The sequence below is a fragment of the Gorilla gorilla genome, chromosome 6 (assembly GCF_029281585.2).
Source record: "Gorilla gorilla gorilla isolate KB3781 chromosome 6, NHGRI_mGorGor1-v2.1_pri, whole genome shotgun sequence".
NCBI lineage: Eukaryota > Metazoa > Chordata > Mammalia > Primates > Hominidae > Gorilla > Gorilla gorilla.
This window is the reverse complement of record NC_073230.2, coordinates 146,558,184-146,579,279: the sequence shown is the minus strand read 5'-3', so window position 1 is coordinate 146,579,279 and position 21,096 is coordinate 146,558,184. Positions and strand designations below refer to the sequence as shown.

Below are 21,096 nucleotides of genomic sequence, written 5' to 3'. Positions count from 1 at the left end.
TCTGCTCAGATCCGCATGATATATTGCATGCATAATAGGTTAGTTATCTTATGATTGTTTAATGAGTCCGTTTTTATCTCAAATATCTCTCTCCTAGATGCTGCCTAATGCTACATTTCTATCCAATTACCCATATTGCAGTACCTTCTCACCTCTGTATATTCATGCTTACATACTACCGAATGCATCTACTACCCATTCTCTCTTTTGTTCATATGGAGACATGATTTTCATTGTAGACCCCTTTTTTGTTTATCTGGGTGAGCATCTGAGAGGATATAAATGTGAATATGAGTATGACAGGATTTGTGAGTGTATGAGCAAGCATTGGGATGGCAGCAGCAGAGATCTATTAAGATTTAAGGACTGTCCAGTAGCCTAGCATGACTGCAATGTAAGGGTTTTAACTGGCATAGTGGAAGAGAAGGTTATAACTTTGGTGCCAGATCACAGAACACTTTGAATGCCATATGCATATTTTTCTAGTGTTATGAAGATGGGCACTTGTATCTATATGAGATCTAACCCACATAAATCATGATGTAGGTTTTTGTTAATGTCTCATCAGCTGCCTCTGAGAACTTTCCTCCAGCTTCTTTATTCCATAGCAATGAGAAACATAATTATTTGTCATTCCTGAATTTGCAGAGGAACAACTTGTATTTGAGAAAATTATGAAAATATTTATGTTGTTATGTTCTATCTAAAGTCTTAAATAAAACTACAAATATTGTGGCTGACAGTCTTAGCCCAGGTAGTAGTTTTACTCCATAGTTTTATTAAAAAAAAACCTTTAAAAGGTAATTGCAGTCATGGTTTAAAAGAAAAAAGTAGAGTGAATTTCTCCAAGGCAGATTTTATTCTATTCTTAGGTTTTAGACAGCAGGGGTGATGATTGGCTGGTTTCTTAGTTCTGTCGCCTTTGGAGAGAAGCTACTCATTAAATGTTTGTGAATTTTAAATAAGTGCTTGCATTTTGAGTTTTTCTTTCTTGTGCTGTTTGTTTTGTAGAAAATCTATTTATAATATTTGGGCTTTGTTAGATAGATTTAAGTGAGAAGCACATAATTCTTTTTGGTTTGCTTTTTTTTTTTTTTTTTCTTTTTTGAGATAGGAGTCTGACTCTGTTGCCCAGGCTGAAGTGCAGTGGCATGATCATGGTTCACCGCAGCCTTGAACTCCTGGGCTCAGGCAATCCTCCCACTTCAGCCTCCCAAGTAGCTGGGACCACAGGGGCACGCCACTATCCCTAGCTAATTAAAAAAAACTGTTTTTGTAGAGATGAAGTCTTGCTTTGTTGCCCAGGCTGGTCTCAGACTCCTGGCTTCAAGCACTTCTCCCACCTGAGCTTCCCAAAATGCAGCTGATAGTTCTTTCTAATATTAGGAATATTTAAAATAATTTCTAGAAACCCAAAATTTCTCAATCTCTTTCAGAGAATGCTTAAATAGTTTTTTTGCTATTTTGGCTTCCTTCAGACATGGCTCTAAGGATGCAGGTTGAAAGTGAAATGATTCATTTAAGACCACATGTGGTCTCTGGCCTGAATCTTCAAGCCATTTTCCAAAGTGGGAAGTCACCTCACTGAGAAGTCTACGTAACTGTAGCTTTTTCTAGCTTTATTTACTTAATAAATACATACCAATTCCTAACTTTCTTTAAGATCCTGTGCTAATTTCAGGAGGCATAAAAGATTAAATGAAACAGATTTTTAAAGAGGCAGGTCTCTTAGTCTCATGGTTATCTGTGAAGATAGTCTGTATAAGAAGTTTTAAAAAATGTAAATGTGCATGGAGGCAGGGTCAGTAGGTTCTGTCTGGTGTTGGGAGGTTGGGACTGAGAAAGGTTTCACAGAAGCAGAAGCACTTGAGCTGGTTCTTTAAAGACAAGTATGATTTAGATGGCCGAGGCAAAGGGAAGGGCTTTCCGAGCCTTAGAATAGCAGTGGCAGAGGCATGGAAGTGCTGAGGTTTTCTTAATAGATTTAGGGACTGGCCAGGAGACTAGCATGACTGCCATGTAGGGGTTTTGACCAGCGTAGTCAAATAGAAGGTTATAAATTTGGCGCCAGATTACAGAACATTCTGAATGCCATCTGCATTTTTTTTCCCCTAGCAACTTCTGCTGATCGCTTTTATCGAATAGACAGATCTCAGGTAAGTTTTTTTCCAGCCTGCTTGTGAAAGTGAAAAATTCCCAAGTTAATGTGCTTTATTGGTAGCTAATCTCATAAATTTTTCTAACGAAAACCACTGAGACACAAATTTTGGAATGGTGTTCATAACTTAAGCTTGAACCTTTCATTTGTCTTCACGTGTTTTATGATTTATGGACTCAAGATGATGTGGCTTGATCTTGCAAATGAGTACAGAAAATAAGTTGACTTGTAGACATTATCACCAGCCTGTACTCCAAATTTTCATTCACAAAGATATTTTTACTCCTTTTTAGCCAAATTTCATGTCTTTCTAAGCTCATTTCTGTTTAGCAAGTTTGAGGCCCCAAGTGTATAACTAGACTACTTAGTTTCAGTTCGCCAATCCCTAGAGGTCAGTGATGAGAAAAAAAAATGGTTTTGCCCAAGTTAAGAATTCCTCCCATTATCTGAATTCTCCTAGGAGAAAAATGTACAGTATTGAACCCAATGATAAAGTTGTTAACCATGCTGCTTAGCTTTGACCAGATGACAGGGTAGAAGTCCACTTATCATACACTCCTGCTGTGCCAATGGTATGTGGGTGTCACTTCTCTAATAGTATTTGGGAAGAAGATGAGGCAAGACCATTTCTAGATATATCTAAAAAAAAGTCCTGGTTAATCGGAAATCCTGAACCAAAGGGATTCATCTCTCCCTATCTCCCACTGCCTGCGTTAGCGCAGCTTTGGGGAGGATCACCAACTGATCAAGCTTCTGACAACACAGTGTGATCCTTTGACACGTTGCAGAATTTCATTATTCCTCGAAACCAAGAATACTTGTTTTGTTATTCTTCATGCAACAGACTTCTTGTTCTTCCTTAGGAACATTTGCACTTTGTGATGGAGATTTCCCAAGATGAGATTTTTATTCTGGACCCAGATATGGTGGTGTCACAGCCGGCGGGGACACCTCCGGGCATGCCTGACCTGGTGGTGGAGCAAGCCTCGGGGTGAGTGTGCTTCTCCTGGCCTGTGAGGCTGGCCTCAGGGTGACATCCATGTCTGGTTCGCCTTTGAACTTGACATCGTTCTAATGACATCAAATGATTTTGAAATGTAGATTTTCTTGTTGTGTTTCCTTAGAGTGGTTATTATAAGTCTGTCTTATGAATGGCCGTGAAGAAACACAAAACCAGATTTACACCATGTCCAAGCCTCTTTCCCCATCACAGCAACACTTCCTAACAAACCTAGAAAGCACTAGTACTTGTGTTTGTGCTTATACGTTTGTAGTAACTCTGTTATCTACATTAAAAATTGACACAGGTGATTTGACAAATTTTCTCCTCTTCCTCTTCTTTGCTATTTCCAGGCTGCTGGAGACATGTAGATTATATAATAATAACTATGACATACCAAGCCCTTTTTAAGAGCTCTGTCCTGTGTCTCTCTTCTGTTTCTACCACCGCTTCATAGTGACTTAATCATCTTAAGTGCTCTGTGCTTATTTTCTCATCTGTAAAATACAAATAACAATAATCCTCACTCAGAGAATTGTTTGGCGATTAAAAGAATTGATACAGGTAAAGCACTTAAAGTCATTCCTGGCATTTTAAAAACATGCATTAAACAGAATGTTATTACAATAATAATAATAGTCATCACTATCATTCTAGTGACCTTGAAAATTTGGTACAATTATCCTTAATTCATAGATTAAAAAATTGAAACCTAAAGGGTTATGTTACTTGCCTAATATTTCACAGAAAATAAGTAGAAAAAATGAGATATAGTCCTGGGTTACCTGATGCCAGAGCCCATGCATTTAACTACCACCTTCTACCACCAAAACATAATTAGTATTTCTAAGTTATTTCAATAATTAAAAACTATTTATCTAGAGAATTTTGTGTGCCAGGTCCTAGTGTAAGCACTTGGGGAATAACAGTACAAAAATAAAAACAGATAAGAATCTTTGTCCTTGTGAAATTTAGTGTTTTACTGGTCTATGGGGCCTGAATTATTGAAGTAAGAATTGCTCTAGAAACCATACACAATGTGCCCAAATAGTAAATGCACATCGTGTACACATACTCATACAGTATGAATAAACAGTCCACTAGGCTAGCACAACTGCAATGTCATCTTCATTCCTGTTTTCCCCTTGTCACTTGATTTACTTTTTTTCACTTTTTTTGGTTCACTGCTGCTATTTATGGGTGGTTTCCCACTCTGCCAGGGGCAGTTGATGTCCAATATGTACCAAGTCTAGGGGGAGACAAGAGAGGACACAAGTGGCTGCGTGGAACTGATAGAAAGCTGTTCTCAGGAAGCCAGAGCTGCGATGTCAGAGCATGGGGGAAGGCCGACAGGCACAAGGGGTAACCTGATGCACACCTGGGAGCCCCAGAGGTGGTGGGGAAGGCCACCTTCGTGGGGCACATCCATGCATCAGACCCATCAGTAGTGGGGAAAGCAGGTAGAGTGTTTTGTCCTACTGCAGAAGCAGCAGGTGCTAGAGTCTGGGTGTCCTCCTACCCCACCTAACCTGGGCTCTGACTCTTGATCTAGTAAGGAGAAAGTCCATTCTGCCAAGTTGCCCTGGTCTTTGCTCACTTGGTCATTTTCTTTTTCTTTTCCTTTTTTTTTTTTTTTTTGAGATGGAGTCTCACTCTGTCACCCAGGCTGGAGTGCAGTGGTGCGATCTTGGCTCACTGCAAGCTCCGCCTCCCGGGTTCATGCCGTTGTCCTGCCTCAGCCTCATGGGTAGCTGGGACTACAGGTGCCTGCCACCACGCGTGGCTAATTTTTTGTATGGTCGTTTTCTTCATGTCAAATAATGGCCAAATGCTTTGGCCTTGCTAGACCTCTGTTAGCTCTAGCTCCAAAAATAAAGTAGCCTGAAAATCCACCAGGACTTGAATCAGTGCCTTTCTTATTTCTCACCAGTTGCCTCCCCTGAACTAAACCAGGAACAGGGAAGCAGTGAAGCAGGATGGACTTTGTTATTTTCTAATCTGCATTTCTGCCTTAGGTCTATTACTTCTTATTCATGTCACATTTAAAATGACTTAATCTTGAAAATCGGTTTTCTCATCTGTGAAGGGGACAGAATCATACAAATAGTTCATGATTGTTGAGATAAATGAATGAAATAATAAATGGGTAGTATCTGGTAAACACTTCGTAAAGATGAATTTTGCTTCTCACATTTACTGGCAAGATTCATCTTCAGAAGGTGGAAACAAAGTCACGTGGCTGACTTTGAATGTTTAACTGTCTGGTGCCCTTCTTTCTCTCAGGATCTCAGACTGGTGGAATCCTGCCCTGCGGAAACGCATGCTGAGTGACAGTGGGCTGGGGATGATAGCTCCCTATTATGAGGACTCAGATCTGAAAGATCTCAGCCACTCCCGTGTGCTACAGTAAGAGTTCTCTCGCTGTTCTTTTCCTCTGTGCCACTGTGATTGCTGGGAGAGGATGTACTGTGGGCTGTGCCCCAGTGGTCAGGATTCTCTTTTCAGTGGCGCTCAGGCTGTCTCATGCAGGTGCTACTCTGTGTTTTCATTCCATGCACCTTGCTCGTATTTATCTACCCCAAACCGTTCATGGAACTCCACCTTCCATTTCTTTTGCTCCGGAGCCACCTTGAGCCCCTTGCACGTGGACCTCCACATACTTTAAACCTCACCAGTGTCTTCTTTACTGGAGTTTAGTGTTTATCACACGTCCCTGTTTGCCACATCATAAAGACATGCATGAGAGTGATCATGAGTAGCTTGAAAGTGACACGTGGTTTTTCATTTGTGAACACGTTATCTTGCTGTTTCATTGGTCCTCAGTCCTGAGCTTGTGCATGTGTGCTGTACCCAATATTGCCACGTGGGTTTGTTGGCTAAAGCTGGGTGCTGCCCATGTTGTGGTTGCAGTCTCTGTGGGTAAGCAGTACAGCATTTGTTCGTAGATCAGAACAGTATGTGTGCTCTCTTCTGAGGTCTGATCATGGTGAGAGTGTAGGATGCATGCTGAAGTTCCACAGCAGTGTCGATACCTTTGTGCTCGGTGAATCCACCTTCCTATCATCTCCTCTGGTGACAGATACACTCATGCCCACCTACTCTTTAATTTCAGGCCAATCAGTCCATCTCAGAGGTTATGCAAATCCAGTGTGTTCATGAAATTAGGCTGGTTTCCAGTTTACCTGGGGTCTTAATCAAATAATGACAATGGCCTTGTAACTACACAGTCTTAGTCTTTTGACAGAATAACAAGATTACTAAAGACTCTTAGAATCCTAGGGTTAACTAAAGAGGCAAAGGAAGTGCTTTGTTTCTGGAGAAAGACCAGAAGCAATTTCAGTATTACAAAGGGGAAAAAAATGAGAAATTTAGAGCTAATTGTTTCATTGGCAAAGTTTCGAGGCACACACCCTGAGGGCAAAAGGATACTTCATTTTAATTGCTTCTCTGTATTACCTCTTATTTTCTTGTGTGAAGACGGGAAAGGAACAACAATGAATTACTATGGATTTTTCTTTTTAATTAAACTGTGTTGTTAGTTTCTGATGGCATTTTGATTGCTTATAATTCAGGATGTTTTCCATTTCCTTTTTATACAGAATTGAGGCTTGCGAATCAGGGTGAGTCAGCCACCCACGAATGGCTAAAAAAGTGGCCATTTATCTGTTGGCAGACTTATTGGAAAATTAGTGTTTTAATTAGCTACAGAAATAGAAATTAAGCCTGGACAAACCAGTATTTGTTTACTGAGTAAAAACTCAGTAAACCAATGAGTATTTTAGTTGTATATGTATATAGTCTGTTTCCACAAAGCAGAATATGAGCTCAATCTAGTTTTCTAGGTCCTGATTTTTCTATATGTAACATACTGATGTATGTATCATGATAAATAAAATAATTGTATATAAGATAGTAAATATTCTTCCCAAGAATCACAGATAAATTTACCACTTTATATAATAGCCAGGTTCTTAAAACCAGATGTCAAAATCAACTCTTTCTGTTTGTTTGCGTTATACTATCCTTTTAGGGATGTCTGTTAATTTTTGGTTGATCTTCAGTTTACAGCTATAAGTTTTTGCAGTCATTTATACTACTTTAGTTCTAAAATGCCCTAGAGTAGTAGACACTTTTTAAAAAAAAACCTGAAAAATTCCTTTGAAAACAAGCAAAGTGGCATTCAAACATTCACCCCCAGCCTTTCAGCTTCTCCAGCTGGATCTCCAAACATCGTGGAACAAAGGCAAGTCATCTCTACTAGGCTCGGTCTGAATTCCTGTCTCATAGAAGACACAGCATAATAAAATTATTGTGTTAAATCACTTAAAAATAAAACTAAACTAAACTAGATGCCTTACCTCAACTTTTTAATTAATTCTTTAACTTTTAAAATTATTATGTCCATTTATTTCTTAGAATATCTTTTTATTTCCTTCAGACATCATCTCTGATACAAATAGGTATAATTGCAGTTGTGGAAATATCTAATAATGTTAATAATAACTACTATTGATGGACTACTTCCCACTTGCTTTGTATCATAATTAAATGATCTTCTTTCAACAATTTTTAAATTTAGCTGTTGCTTAACAGATAAGTAAACTGAGGCTCCTAGAGGGTAAAATATTTATCTTAGGTCACTTCAAATGGCAAGTGTGGTTTGACCTGAGGTCGGTTTGGCTTCTGACTCCATGCTTTTTCCATTGTCCTACACTACACTGTCTTCCCAAAGGGACCATACAAAGTCAGCGTACCAGAGCCACAGAACTTTACTTTGGTTTCTATTTCTTTTTTACATTTGTAAAGTGAAAAGTCCTACAGTATAGGGGTACTATGCATGCACATTAAATATACAACTGCAAACTTACCCAGAAGTAAATATGGCTGAGAATTAATTTTTAAGCATTTTTTTCTTTAAAAGAAGAGATTGAAACAAAATATAATGGTGGTAAACTTCAGTTTAAAATTACTAAATATATATAAACTATGTTCTAATCAAAATAAGCATAAAAATTATATAGAAGGCCATCATGTACCAACCACCTTGATTTATTATGTCATTGTTTTTCTATATTTGCATTATGTCTTTCTTTCAAGCCATAAACAACACAGAGTAGTGTAAAAAATATTGTTTTATGGTTTTGTTTTGTATTGTACAAGTTGGAGTATCTCTAATTGGAAAATCTGTAATCTGAAATGCTCCAAAATCCAAAACTTTTAAACTGCTGATCTGATGCTCAAAGGAAGTGCTTATTGGAACATTTTGGATTTCAGATATTTGGATTTGGGATGCTCATCTGGTAAGTATAATGCAAATATTTAAAATCCTAAGAAAATAAAAAATCTGAGGCACTTCTGTTCCCAAGCATTTTGGATAAGGGATACTCAACTTGTATTTTTGTTGTTGCCTGTGTTATATAATGCATATATTTTGGAACTTGCCATTTCACTCAGCATTGTGTTTTTGAAATTCATTCATATTGATATATGTGGGTTTTTAATAATTTTTGATATAGAATATTGCATCATACATATGCTATAAATTGTTTCTCTATTTCGATAGTGATTTCTAATATTCTATTATTTTTAAAAATGCAGCAAACATCCTGTGCCCTTCTGTGTTGCAGAATATATATGCAGTTTCAGCTTACTCGATAATGCAAAATTTACCTTCCCAGTTAGAGTACTGATGAATCAGTAACTGAAAAGGCCCTGAACACTTATTGTAATAATCTAGGTATGATCAGCATCTGTTGCTTTGCACTTTAAAGCCCCAGTCAACTTGGGGGATAGGAAAGGTTCAATTTAGCATCCTGTTGACAGTGCTAAATAACTCACTATATAAACAGAAATCAAAAGAGAAACTTTCAATTCTTAGAACTGAAAATACTACTTATCAGAGTTTTCGAGACACTGCTAACGTAGTATTCATAGTACGATTTAGGACTGCAAATTCATTTATCAAGGGAAAAATGATTGTGTGCAAATAAGCAAAGCATTCAATTTGATAAATTGGAAAAAGAATCCCAGTGTAAAGAAATGAGAGGGGAGAAAAATGATAAAGATAATGAGAGAAATCAATGACAAGGAGAATAAAACAGACAGATGATGAACAGAAAATAAAATTTTTGGCCCGGCTCAGTGGCTCACGCCTGTAATCCCAGCACTTTGGGAGGCTGAGGCGGGTGGATCACGAGGTCAGGAGATCAAGACCATCCTGGCTAACATGGTGAAACCCCGTCTCTACTAAAAATACAAAAAATTAGCGGGGCGTGGTGGCGGACGCCCGTAGTCCCAGCTACTCGGGAGGCTGAGGCAGGAGAATGGCGTGAACCCGGGAGGCGGAGCTTGCAGTGAGCCAAGACCGTGCCACTGCACACCAGCCTGGGCGACAGCGAGACTCCATCTCAAAAAAAAAAAAAAAAAAAAAATTTTAAAAATTTGTCGAAAAGATAAATAAAACAAAATTCTGAGAAGTCTGATTTAAAAGAAAAAAGTACTGAAAACAGAAAAAAATATACCTGCAAGGCTTTCCCCATATCATTCTTCCTCCAGGGCACCCAGGGCATTTTTGTGCCAAGCGGCCCTTTCCCCTCCAAATTGCAACTGACCCGGCTCTGTTGGATCTTCTCAGCATTTACCCATGGTTTTAAAATTTAAAATAGTCCCTTAGATCCATCAACCTCCCTTTTTCTCAGGCAGAGTGAGAGGCAATTAATATAAAGAGGATGAATTAGATTTCTATCATTACTGGAATTGGTTGCATTTATTTTAAATGTTTCCATTTAGAAGCATTATAATTTTAAAGGAAGATATACACATACCTACTTATATGCAGATCCTATAGGAAAGACTGTAATTCCAAAGCAGGATACACAATGTGTATAGTGTCTTCAAAACCTGTGAACATAATAACAAATGTTTAAGAACCAATTTTGAAATGAATTGGTGAGAAGTGGTTGACTGACATTATTACTGCTGGGACCATAATGATTTTTTCTTTAAGTTAAAAAAATTTTTTTTCAGTGTCCAAGGAAGTTCTATTTAAAATGACATGATTCTGGAAATGTATTTGCTCTTATCATTAATTGTACCACCACGATTAGCGACAAGACTATATTTCATTTGGCAGAAGATTAATAAAGAGGGAATTTACTTAAATTTTAGCAGACCAAATCTGTTTGAGTTGTAAGGAAGAATTTTGCCACTTGAGGATCTATGAGATAAGAAAATAGGCATGGAATGAAAACTCTGATATATTCTTCTTAAGTTTTCTTTGAGAAAAGGACTGACTCACCTCTGAGTCAGGTGGGTTAAGAGCAGGCAGGTAAAAGGTCTAGGAGACACTGCTTTTGTTTCTGACTCAGAGTAACCTTTTTCTGGTTCTTAGATTTTGTAGTTCTTAAGAAACCCCCAAATGACTGAAAGAGTTGTACTTTTTCTCAATGTCCCCAAGTCCTAGTCCTGAAAGAACTAAAATGGACTGTCACACAAATAATATCTTGCCACTAGACTAAGACACAGGGGAAACAGTGTAGTGAACCACACCGAGGGTAGTAGATATTCAATCCAGATAACTGTGTCTAGGCAGGTATCTGGTACCTGATCAGCTGCACAAGGCTAATGGGTTTTTATGATTGGCAGAGGATTTCTGTCGACAAGGAAAGATAATGCTATCAAATGTTTAACTATAATGTGTGAGGTCTGATTTGTGATTTCATTGTGATTACCCTAAGAAATAGGGTAAACGATTCAGTCAATCATGTATTGAACAAATTAATATTGGGCACCTTCAGTGACTGAAGTCAGGCACTGAAGATATACAACTAAAGAAGAAATAATTATTGCCCTTGAAGAGCTTATATTTAAAGGGGAAATATTAAACCAATTATTACAGTTCCTTCTAATAAGTGCTATTATGGATATATGCATAGAGTGTTCTGGAAACAAGAGGAAATATAATTTGCTGCTTTTTTTTTAGATTTAACTTTTTTGACCCTAGAAATGATGAATATTTAAAGAATTAACAAAAATGTCAGCCTCAAAGAAAAAAATAGGCTTATTAAGTGTTCTGTGTGTATTTTCTTCATCTTTTACATGTGAACAGATAAGTATTTGTCCTTCCTCGTGTAAACCAGAAATATCTCTCAAATAATGGAAAACATTCAATGGTAGTTCAACCTCTCCATATGCTATGTGTACTTAAGGAAACTTGGACAACCGAGAAATTATTTGGAGATACCAAGATACCTAATAATACTTTAAACTGAAAAACTGGCCTTTTTAGTATAGTCTGCAATTGCAATTCTGAATCACTATATCGAGAAGATAAAGCCCAGAGACCTCCTGTGTTCTGAAAACTCAGGTGTTCTAGGCTGATTATGGGAGAAACAACATCATTCCCCTCTGGTCCTCAACTATTTTCTTTATTCAGTTTCTTCTGGGAACATTAGGTTATGGCCTGAACCTAATAAAAAGGGTAATTGTGCTTATTGTGAAAGCTTCAGGTTCTCAACAGGAAGACAGACTGTTGGACAGTGATTTTGATTTTGGAAATATTCTTTGAGCTTCACAATCAGATAAGCGGGAGAAAATTAATCTTCTTAGTGGGATGCAGGTTTTGCTGAAATATATCTTAGAGATGAAATCAGTGCTGTCAGGATAAAGATGGCTCCTGGCATCTGTTTCACTGAGATAGTTGGGTCCCGTTTCTACCTACCTTTGACATCCCTGCTTACCTTTGACTGGGCTCAATCTTGCTCACCCCGGATACTCATTCCAGCTGGAAAAATACAGGATAGCTGACATATGTCTTCCTTCTTCTTTTTCTTCTTGACTTACCTCGAGTTTGAAATGACTTGGTGAATTACTGTATTTGGCAAGCACATAGTAACACTCTATTCCTATGGGTGTGTGAAATATTTAATAAGAGATTTGCCTTTGTTATTTTTAGAATTGTTCCTCAATCAGTTATGCATATGGAGGCCCTAAACCACTCGGAGGAAATGGATTTAAATTTACCTTTCCAAGTTCAGTTAGTGGAAGAGTTAGAACAGAATTCCCTGTGTACCAGATCTTATTTTGACTGACATTGAAAGAAAAACAAACAAACTTACTTTAATGTTAAACATCCATTTTATTTGAAATAATCCCAGGAAATTCTCGCCTTTCATTGCCATGAGTTCCAAGTTTTGCCAATGATTAGAGCATGAGGAAATATTAGTGTTAAGTGGCTCTCTTTTTACATTTGTAAAAGCTGGCAGCCGTATTTATTCACACTTCAGGAATACTGTGAATGTGAGGCAGTATTGATTGGATCCCTCTTTAAAGCATGTGAGTTCCTTGGATGACCAAACTCTGCATTTCTCCCTCTGTCTCCATAGCACTTTGCACCATACCTAGAATGGTAGGCATTCAACAAGGCAGGCTTTTGGGATGAATAGAAGGATGTTCCATTCATAGAACATCCCTTGATAGAAAAGGTACTTTGTCAAACCAAAATAGATACGTGTCTATTTATATTGCTATACTAAACCCAGTACTTATCAAATTATAACAAAATAATAATGATAACAAAATAATATGTAAAATGTTGACCATTTTTGTTAGGCTGTGGGTTCCATTTATATATTTCAAATTTGAATATAAGTATGCTGGATCCAGGGAATTCACAGATCAAAATAATAAAGACACATCTGAATGCCTGACTTGGAGAAATGTTGGTATTTCACAAGCGAGAAAGTAAAAGGTAAGTATGGTCGGTATAGGAAGTTGTAGGCACTGTTGGTGAGCACAGTGGTAGGTAGAGTGGCAAGGAAGAATTGTTTCCCAGGCATTCACCTCCAAAATAAACTGTTGGTCCATTTGCTGCATTCTCCAACTTCCACCAACACTCTTGTTTTCTCAGTGTATCTGTCTTAGGTGAATAATTTGATTAAACAGATCTAAAGTGTGAAAGAGTGATCATTTTGAAATATTTTCAAAAAAATTCGCTTGCAAATCTCAAGTTGCTGGGATGTGGAGCAGTAATCACTTACCATGTTCAGCGTGGAGTTGAGGAATGTGAGAGGGATGTCATATTATCACCGGAAATGGTGGTGGCTGGGGAGTTATATCGGGCATGGGACTTCTTTGCGGTACTTCTGGGGCCCTCTGAACCCCCTACTCTAAGAAGATCAGAACAAGAGGTATCTCCACACCATGCTAGCACTACCTATTTGGAATTCAGGGAGATGGAGACCACATTCCCCCCCCCCCTTTTTTTTTTGACTTTTCTGGATGGTTGTGCCAGGCATCACGCATAAGAACAACAATCCTCCAACAGTTTTCTCCAATACTCTGTGAGATGCTGGTCTTACTCCATGACTCCCTTACAAGCTCCTTAAAGGTGGGAATGGAATGTTTTAAGTTAAGTACCTCCCACAGCTCTTGGAATAGAGTTAAGTACATAGCAGTTCTTAATATCTAACACTGGAGTCAGTGAATTATTCTCACAGTCTGTTGAGCCCATTTTAATTTCTTGTTTTCAATATTACTGTGATTTATCTGCATTCATTATATTTTTTTTCACAGAGCTCCTCAAACTGATTTATAACTGAGAAACTCTCTTGTCCTTAGACACATTAGAGTCAGGAGGAAGCAGACAATGTTTAGATTCTGTTCCCACCCTCTCCTGAGAAGGGTGGGGTGGGAGGAGATGTTGTCAGAAAGCTTCTGGGGTATGTTACAGTTATCTTCAGAGGTGCCAAACCAGCTTCCAACCGCGCCTAGTTTTGTCTTCCATTTTCTAAAACTGGGATCAGAAGTCCTTATTTGGATTTCCTAAAAATAAGTAGCTGTGGCTGAGCCCTTACTCAATTACCGCAGGGAGATATTGCATATCCGGGATCACGAGATAAGTGAGGTGCCTTGCTTATAAGCCCCACGTGCTAAGACTAAACGTGGCTCTCATGTGACTTGCCTTCACAATCCAGAGCTCCCTCATGTTTCAACTTATGCTTAGAAAGAAAAAAAAGAAGTCCACATTTACAAAATCCAGATGGACTATGTCTCAACAGAAGCTGTTGGCCGGGGTTCCCAGAGTCACTAGGATAAAGCTGGCAGCTTGGCTTTTTCTAAAGGGTCCTTCCTCCTGGCTCTCCGGGTATGTCTCCGTTGTCTGGATTTTAGAATAATGTGCCTTTTCTATTTCTTCACCCTTTTTTTAGACAGTGGGCTGGCAACTATATTGCAGAGACTGATTTCTAAAGGCAAGCCACCCATCCTTTATTGCTTCACAACTGTGCTGGGTTTAATTATTTCTTTTTTCATTTTGTCTACAGAATGCTAAAATGTGATGGCTACATCGTCAGGATAAATAAGCTTGTGAAGTATTATTTTCTCCAACTTCATCTCTTTATTTTATCGATTTCTTTTCTGTGTCCACTGTCGCCCATTCTTCCTCAATCTCTCTACTCAGATTTCAAACTGCTTTGCCCTCATTTTGTTGCAGTTCTTAAAAGTTAACAGTAGGTGGCAGTAAAATTTTATACTCGAAAGACATTCAGGCGACTCAGCAAACTGAGGAGGGTATACAGAAAGTATGGAATTGTAAATGCTAAAGGTAAAACAGTGTTTTTTTTTTTAAATTAGTTTTTAGACTTTTTAATTGACTAATTGCATATATTTATTGTGTACAATAAATGATTTTTTGAAGTACATATACATTGTTGAATGGCTAAACCTGGCTGATCAATGAATGCATTACATCACACAGTTATTTTTGTGGTGAGGACACTTAATATGCACTCTCTGTGCATTTTTTAAGAATATATTATATCATCATTAACCAAAGTCACCATGTTGTACAATGGATCTCTTGAACTTAGTCTGCTGAACTGTAATTATATGGCCTTTGACCAATATCTCCCCAACCTCAACAGTGCTATTTTCTAAAAGCCAAATATATCTAAATATAGGAATCTATTTTAAAAAAAAAACAAGATATTTCAAGCCCAGCTCACATGGGGGTCATCAAGGCATATATTTGGGTAGGTGAGTCTTAAAGACTGGGAAATTATAATAAAGGGAATTGGTAGAAATTTGTATCAAATGAGGAACTCACCAAGCAGCCTTTATTATTTACATGCTGGAAATGATTTCCTTCCCTCCACACAAATGCTCATCTCTGTCTTCTTCCTTTCATTTTGCTCTTTCTGCACCCCTTCCCTCTGTTGGTCGTGAATGTTACCTTTGAGGCTGCTTGGCATTCCCTGAACGGGTTTGTGACCACTTGAATAGAGAATGTGTTTGTCTTTCTCTCATTTCAATGCCACTCTGTGTGTTTGCTGTAACTTTCATCTCTCACTCTCATTCTCGCCTGCTCTCTTTTACTGTATGTGCTTTGTTCACTGTTTTAAGAGAAATATTCATAATTAGAAGGACCAAAAGCAAACAAAGAGAGGATTATGTAGTCAGTGGAGATTTGCAGTGCTGTGGGATTTCTGGTCCTATTTTACCTAATTAGAGATGCTTTGGGGCTAGAGTGATAATGGTGAAGATGTCACATAGATCCATGGTCTCATTCTTTCTCCCTTGGGTCCTCCAAATGATGTCATAGGCCTGGCAAACTAGTTCTCCAGGATAGGCAATGCACCCTTGAGAGATGCTCAAGGGAAGAAGGCTATTGCACAGAGATGATAATCTGCAGCCATGCTTTCACAGCACAGTAAATCATACCTTTGCTCACTTGATTTGAATGAAGATTCTTGTCTACCAACAGTTTTAGGAAATAGATGGAATTTGTGTAGCATCACCACTTTACGGTAAAACAGAAGAAAAACAAAGATGATGTTTCTGCAGTTGTGATGCAGACCCTTGAAATGTGCCTGGAGAGAATGCCAAACTGGGAAATCAGTTTTCATTCGGGACTACGTAGGAGTGTAGCAGAGGACAAGCATCATGGCTCAAGAAGCAGGGAGGAAAGTCGAACCTGGGGAATGCTGACCAGGCATGAACATTCTTACATGTTCACCATAGGAAAAAGGTGTGAGCACATGGTGGGAGGCTGTTCTGTCCAGGAAAGACTGGATTCCACCCAACTGTGACAAAGGTAAATGAGAAAGTCCAGGAAACTCTCAGGGCTGTGGTCAGGAGAGGGGAAAAGAAATACAAGTAAATGACTGAAACGACAGAGAAAGAACATTCAGAGCTGTCATTAAGAGCTTCTCTTTCTCTTCCTAAGTAGGATGGATAATCACCTGATGTTTATAGAAAGTGGTCTTTTTGCTGTGGTTCTCATCCCCAAAGCTAGACAGTAAAGAGGAAAGACAGGCATGAAAGGGAAATTGAATAAAATACGCATATAGTGAGTTGTTTTCAGTGTGTGGACATACGTGTGCTGCTTTGTTCCCCAACAAGAACTTCACAATAAGGAGTGGTGTACTTATTTGTAGTGTGCTGTGTAGGGTATAGAAGGAGCACGGTGTCTAGCTTGCCCAGCATTCCCGCTTTGTTTCCTATTCTTATTGCAGGATGGTAGCCAGAAAATGAAGGGGCCTTGGCTATTTCAGTCAGGCCCATGAATTGGATGAGTATCTCCCACCTCTTCTACTCCATCCACAGTCTGTGGTCCTGGGGAATCCCACTGCTGAGTGTTTTCAGAATATGAATCTATGCTCTTGTGCCTATTTAAACTCTGCTGTCACACCTGTCCTGCATGTTTATCTTAAGCCCATCTCTATGTGGTGGCCCCATCCCTTGGCCAACTCCCCACCAGGTGATGGTTTAGCAGTGCTGAGTAGAAGGTATATGTGTTGGGGACACTGGGAATAGAGATAGACATTCATTTGTAGATGTTTCTTTACAGAAAGTAAGAGTCCCATGCAGAGGCATCCCCAATATTTATCTAATCTATCCTCTGTTCTTTAGGAAAGACTAATGGATAATCTATTGACATCCTATCTCCAAAGAAGGAAATGATGTAGCCATTCTGAGGAAGGGCCAAGTAGGAAGGCCACGAGTGCTTTTAAATTAAAGCCATGAGATGATGAAAAAAAAATAAATAAAGCAAAATATGCATAGAGTCTAAAAAAATAGAAAGAAAACTGGACAGTGTTATTCAAATGAAAAGGATATTGTGTTAGGATCAGCTTGTAAGTTTTGATCATTTCATGGAGCTTACCAAGAAAATGCACATATCTGAAACCTATTGTAAAGTATATTATACCAGATATAAAGACTGAAATAGTTGTGACACCCGTTATTTCATTTCCAGGTTTATTGACTAAAAACGATAAAACATCGTAAGAGGTGCAATACTTTATAAAGTCCTTTGCCTTCCCAAATATAATACTCATTTGCTTTTATGTATTGCTCTTTTGCTGGTAGAAAACTGGGCACATTTTTCAGTGCCCTTAAGCCTTGTAATCGATCTACTAGAAAGATAAAAGGCTTTGGAGGAAAATTTGTGGATTGAAGGCAATCTAAAAAAAGTATCTTTGAGTTTCTTAGAGATGCTTGAGTTTAGATAGAGTGCTGTCTATAATGCAGCAGCCACTAGCCAATATGTGCTGAATGTCTTGTTCCCCGATTTGTGATATCTCTATGTATTAATCTAATAAAATGATTCATTCCAAGATATTATAGCTGTGTTTAGTTGGGTAATTTCATATATTCCGACTGCCATGACAACACCCCGTTCCAGAGGAACAAACTTACTTCCTTGGGAACCTGGAGACTTGTCTGAAGCTGACTGCCTCAAACACAGATATCTGTTTTGTCTTGTTTTGTTTTTTGTTTGTTTGTTTGTTTTCGAAGTTGGTGACTTTAAAAATTCAAGGGACTTTTGCTTTTGGATGCATAATATGACTGTGCTGGTTTCAGTATGAAAATATTTTAATTTTTACCAGTTAAATTACATAATATTCTATCTAAAATAGCATTTTGTTTTCCAAGAGCTTCCCTTTTTTCCAAGTTTCTCTGTGTATCCTAGTTTGAAAAGTTGTCTTTATTTTAGAGACAATATGGATATTCTCATAAGCAGGGTTAATATTGGGAAGGGTACTTTCACCAGCAAATATTCAGATCAAGATTCATGGAAGAGTAAATCCGAATGAAAAATATATATATGTATATATATAAAGATATGTATATAATTAAAAATATGTAACTATATATTATTTTAATTTTTTATTTTTTCGAGACAGAGTTTCGCTCTTGTTGTCCAGGCAGGAGTGCAATGGTGCAATCTTGGCTCACTGCAACCTCTGCCTCCTGGGTTCAAGTGATTCTCCTGCCTTAGCCTCCCAAGTAGCTGGGATTACAGGCGCGTGCCACCACGCCCGGCTAATTTTTGTATTTTTTTAAATAGAGACAGGGTTTCACCATGTTGGCCAGGCTGGTGGCAAACTCCTGATCTCAGGTGATCTGCCCGCCTTGGCCTCCCAAAGTGCTGGGATTACAGGGGTGAGCCACCATGCCCAGCTATTATTCTAGTTCTTTAAAAATAATTTTAAAATTGACATAAAATTATTATGTATTATATACAACATGATGTTGTGAAATATATGTAACCATTAATTATGTAGCTAATTAACGTATGCATTACCATGCATAGTTATAAATTTTATTGTGAGAGCACTTAGCATCTACTCTCTTAGCATTTTTTAAGAATGCGGTGTATCATCCTTAACTATAGTCAGCATGCTATACAATAAATCTCCTGAACTTATTCTTCCTATCTAACTGTAACTTTGTCTACTTTGATGAGCATGTCTCCCATCTCCCTCACCCCCAAATGCCCCAGCCTCTGGTAACCTCCATTCTACTCTCTACTTCTGTGAAATCAACATTTTAGATTCCACATGAGTGAGACATGCAGTATTTGTCTTTCTCTACCTGGCTTATTTAGCTTAACATAATATCCTTCAGGTTCATTGATGTTGTTGCAAATGACAGGATTTCCTTTTTTTATGGCTGACTAGTATTTCATTGTGTATATATACCACATTTTCTTTATCCATTTGTACGTCGATGGACACTTAGGTTGATTCCATATCTTGGCTATTGGTAATTGTGCTGTAATAAATGTGGGAATGCAGCTATCTTTTCAGCATGCTGGTTTCACATTCTTTTAATACTTACTTTTAATATTTACCTTATGATTGCTGAATCATATGGTAGTTCTATTTTTGTTTTGTTTTTTGAGGAAACTTCATATTATGTAGGTTGTTTCTTTGCTCTGGTGATTGTTTCCTTTGCTGTGTAGAAGCTTTTGAATTTGAGGTAATCCCATTTCTCTATTTTTGCTTTTGTTGCCTATACTTTTGAGGTCATGTCCAAAATAATCATTGCCCAGACCGATGTCATGGAGCTTTTCTGTTTTCTTCTAGCAGTTTCATGTTTGGGGACTTATATTTAAGTCTTTAATCCACTTTGAGTTGATTTTTGCACATGGTGTGCAGTAAGAGTCTAATTATATTCTTCTGCATTTAGATATCTGCTTTTCCCAACACTATTTATTGAAAAGACTGTCCTTTCCTTATTATGTATTCTTGGAGCTTTTGTTGAAAATCAGTTGGCTATAAACATGTAGATTTGTTTTCCGGCTCTCTATCCTGTTCCATTGTTCTATTTGTCTGTTTTTATGCCAGTGTCATGCTGATTTGGTTACTATAGCTTTGTCAAATATTTTGAGGTTAGGTAGTGTGATGGCTCCAGCTTTGTTCTTTTGCTGTAGATTGCTTTGGCTATTCAGGGTCTTTTGTGGTTTCATACACATTTTAGGATTGTTTCTACTAATCTGTGAAGAATGTCTTTGGTATTTTGATAGGAATTACGTAGAATCTCTAGATTGCTTAAAATATGAACATTTTAGCAATATTAATTATTTTAATTCATGAGAAAGAGATGTCTTTCCATTTATTTGTATCTTTTTCAATTTCTTTCATCAATGTTTCATATCTTAATAGATTTTTAATTATTATTTATCTTCTCTTAATCTTTTTTCCCAGTGCAGTGGTACCACAGTGGAAAAAGCCACAAGTTTCTTTAATAACAACTAGTTCAAAGACTCTGGGCAGACTTTTGCTCTTTTTGCCTCCCTATAACTATTTCTTGACCATTTTTCTTCTTTAAGTTTACATTTCACAATTGCTGTATTTACCCCTACCTCCCTTCCTTCCCTCTCTCCCTTCCTCCCTCCCTTCCTCCTTCCCTTCCTCCCTTCCTTCCTTCCTTCCCTCCCTCCTCCTTCTCTCCCTCCCTTCTTCCCTTCCCCTTCCCTCCCTCCCTCACTCCTTCCCTCCCTCCCTCACTCCTTCCCTCCCTCCCTCTCTCCTTCCCTCCCTCCCTCTCTCCTTCCCTCCTTCCTTCCCTCCATTTCTAAATTACACGAAGATTTATTAATCATTTTTATCTGCTTTATGCTATCATCTTTTTAGTGTGTTCTTTGCCTATGTTTTGTGTTCTCCTCTGGTATTTTTGCATAGATGTCATGCTGGTTCTTTTCCATTATTACTTGTAATGTTTGCGTTGGGTGAGGTTTTTTTTTTTTTTTTTTTGAGCTTCTAGTTTGGGATGGATGATTGGTCTTGGTGATTTGGTGTGCTGCTCTTATGTTTGACTTTGTTATTTTCAAACTTTTGCTTAGCAGCATCCTCTTCTAGGTTTGGGTCTACTTCTGGCTAGCAGAACACCCTGGCTCAAAGTGGAAGGCTTTCTGCCATAGGTTTTGTTGTGTATAAAATAGTTTATATCTCTTTAGCTGACTAAAATCAAAATTATCTGTTTCCCTAAAACTTAGCTCTATTTTTACTGTACTTGGTAGCTTTTCTTCATGTATGATGGTTTGGGCTTATAAATACCTAGTCTAATCAAAGAGGGTATTTCCTTTACCATTTCTCATCCTCCCTGTCATTTTCCATGGGTTTCAAAAAAATTGAAGGGCAGAGGAATTTTT

General features: G+C 38.1%; 1 protein-coding gene across 9 annotated transcripts in view; it reads left to right on the top strand.

Annotated features, from left to right (window-relative positions):
• DGKI (diacylglycerol kinase iota) overlaps positions 1–21,096 on the top strand; it is a 470,612-nt gene that overhangs the window by 378,675 nt on the left and 70,841 nt on the right. For 5 of the 9 annotated variants that reach the window (XM_063708791.1, XM_031013291.3, XM_055347194.2 and 2 more), the window contains 3 exons: positions 2,116–2,156; positions 3,022–3,149; positions 5,442–5,564. In XM_063708791.1, coding sequence (XP_063564861.1) covers positions 2,116–2,156; positions 3,022–3,149; positions 5,442–5,564 — 292 coding nt within the window. The remainder of the gene's footprint in view (positions 1–2,115; positions 2,157–3,021; positions 3,150–5,441; positions 5,565–21,096) is intronic. The other 4 variants (XM_055347199.2, XM_055347198.2, XM_055347197.2 and 1 more) reach the window with 1 other exon arrangement.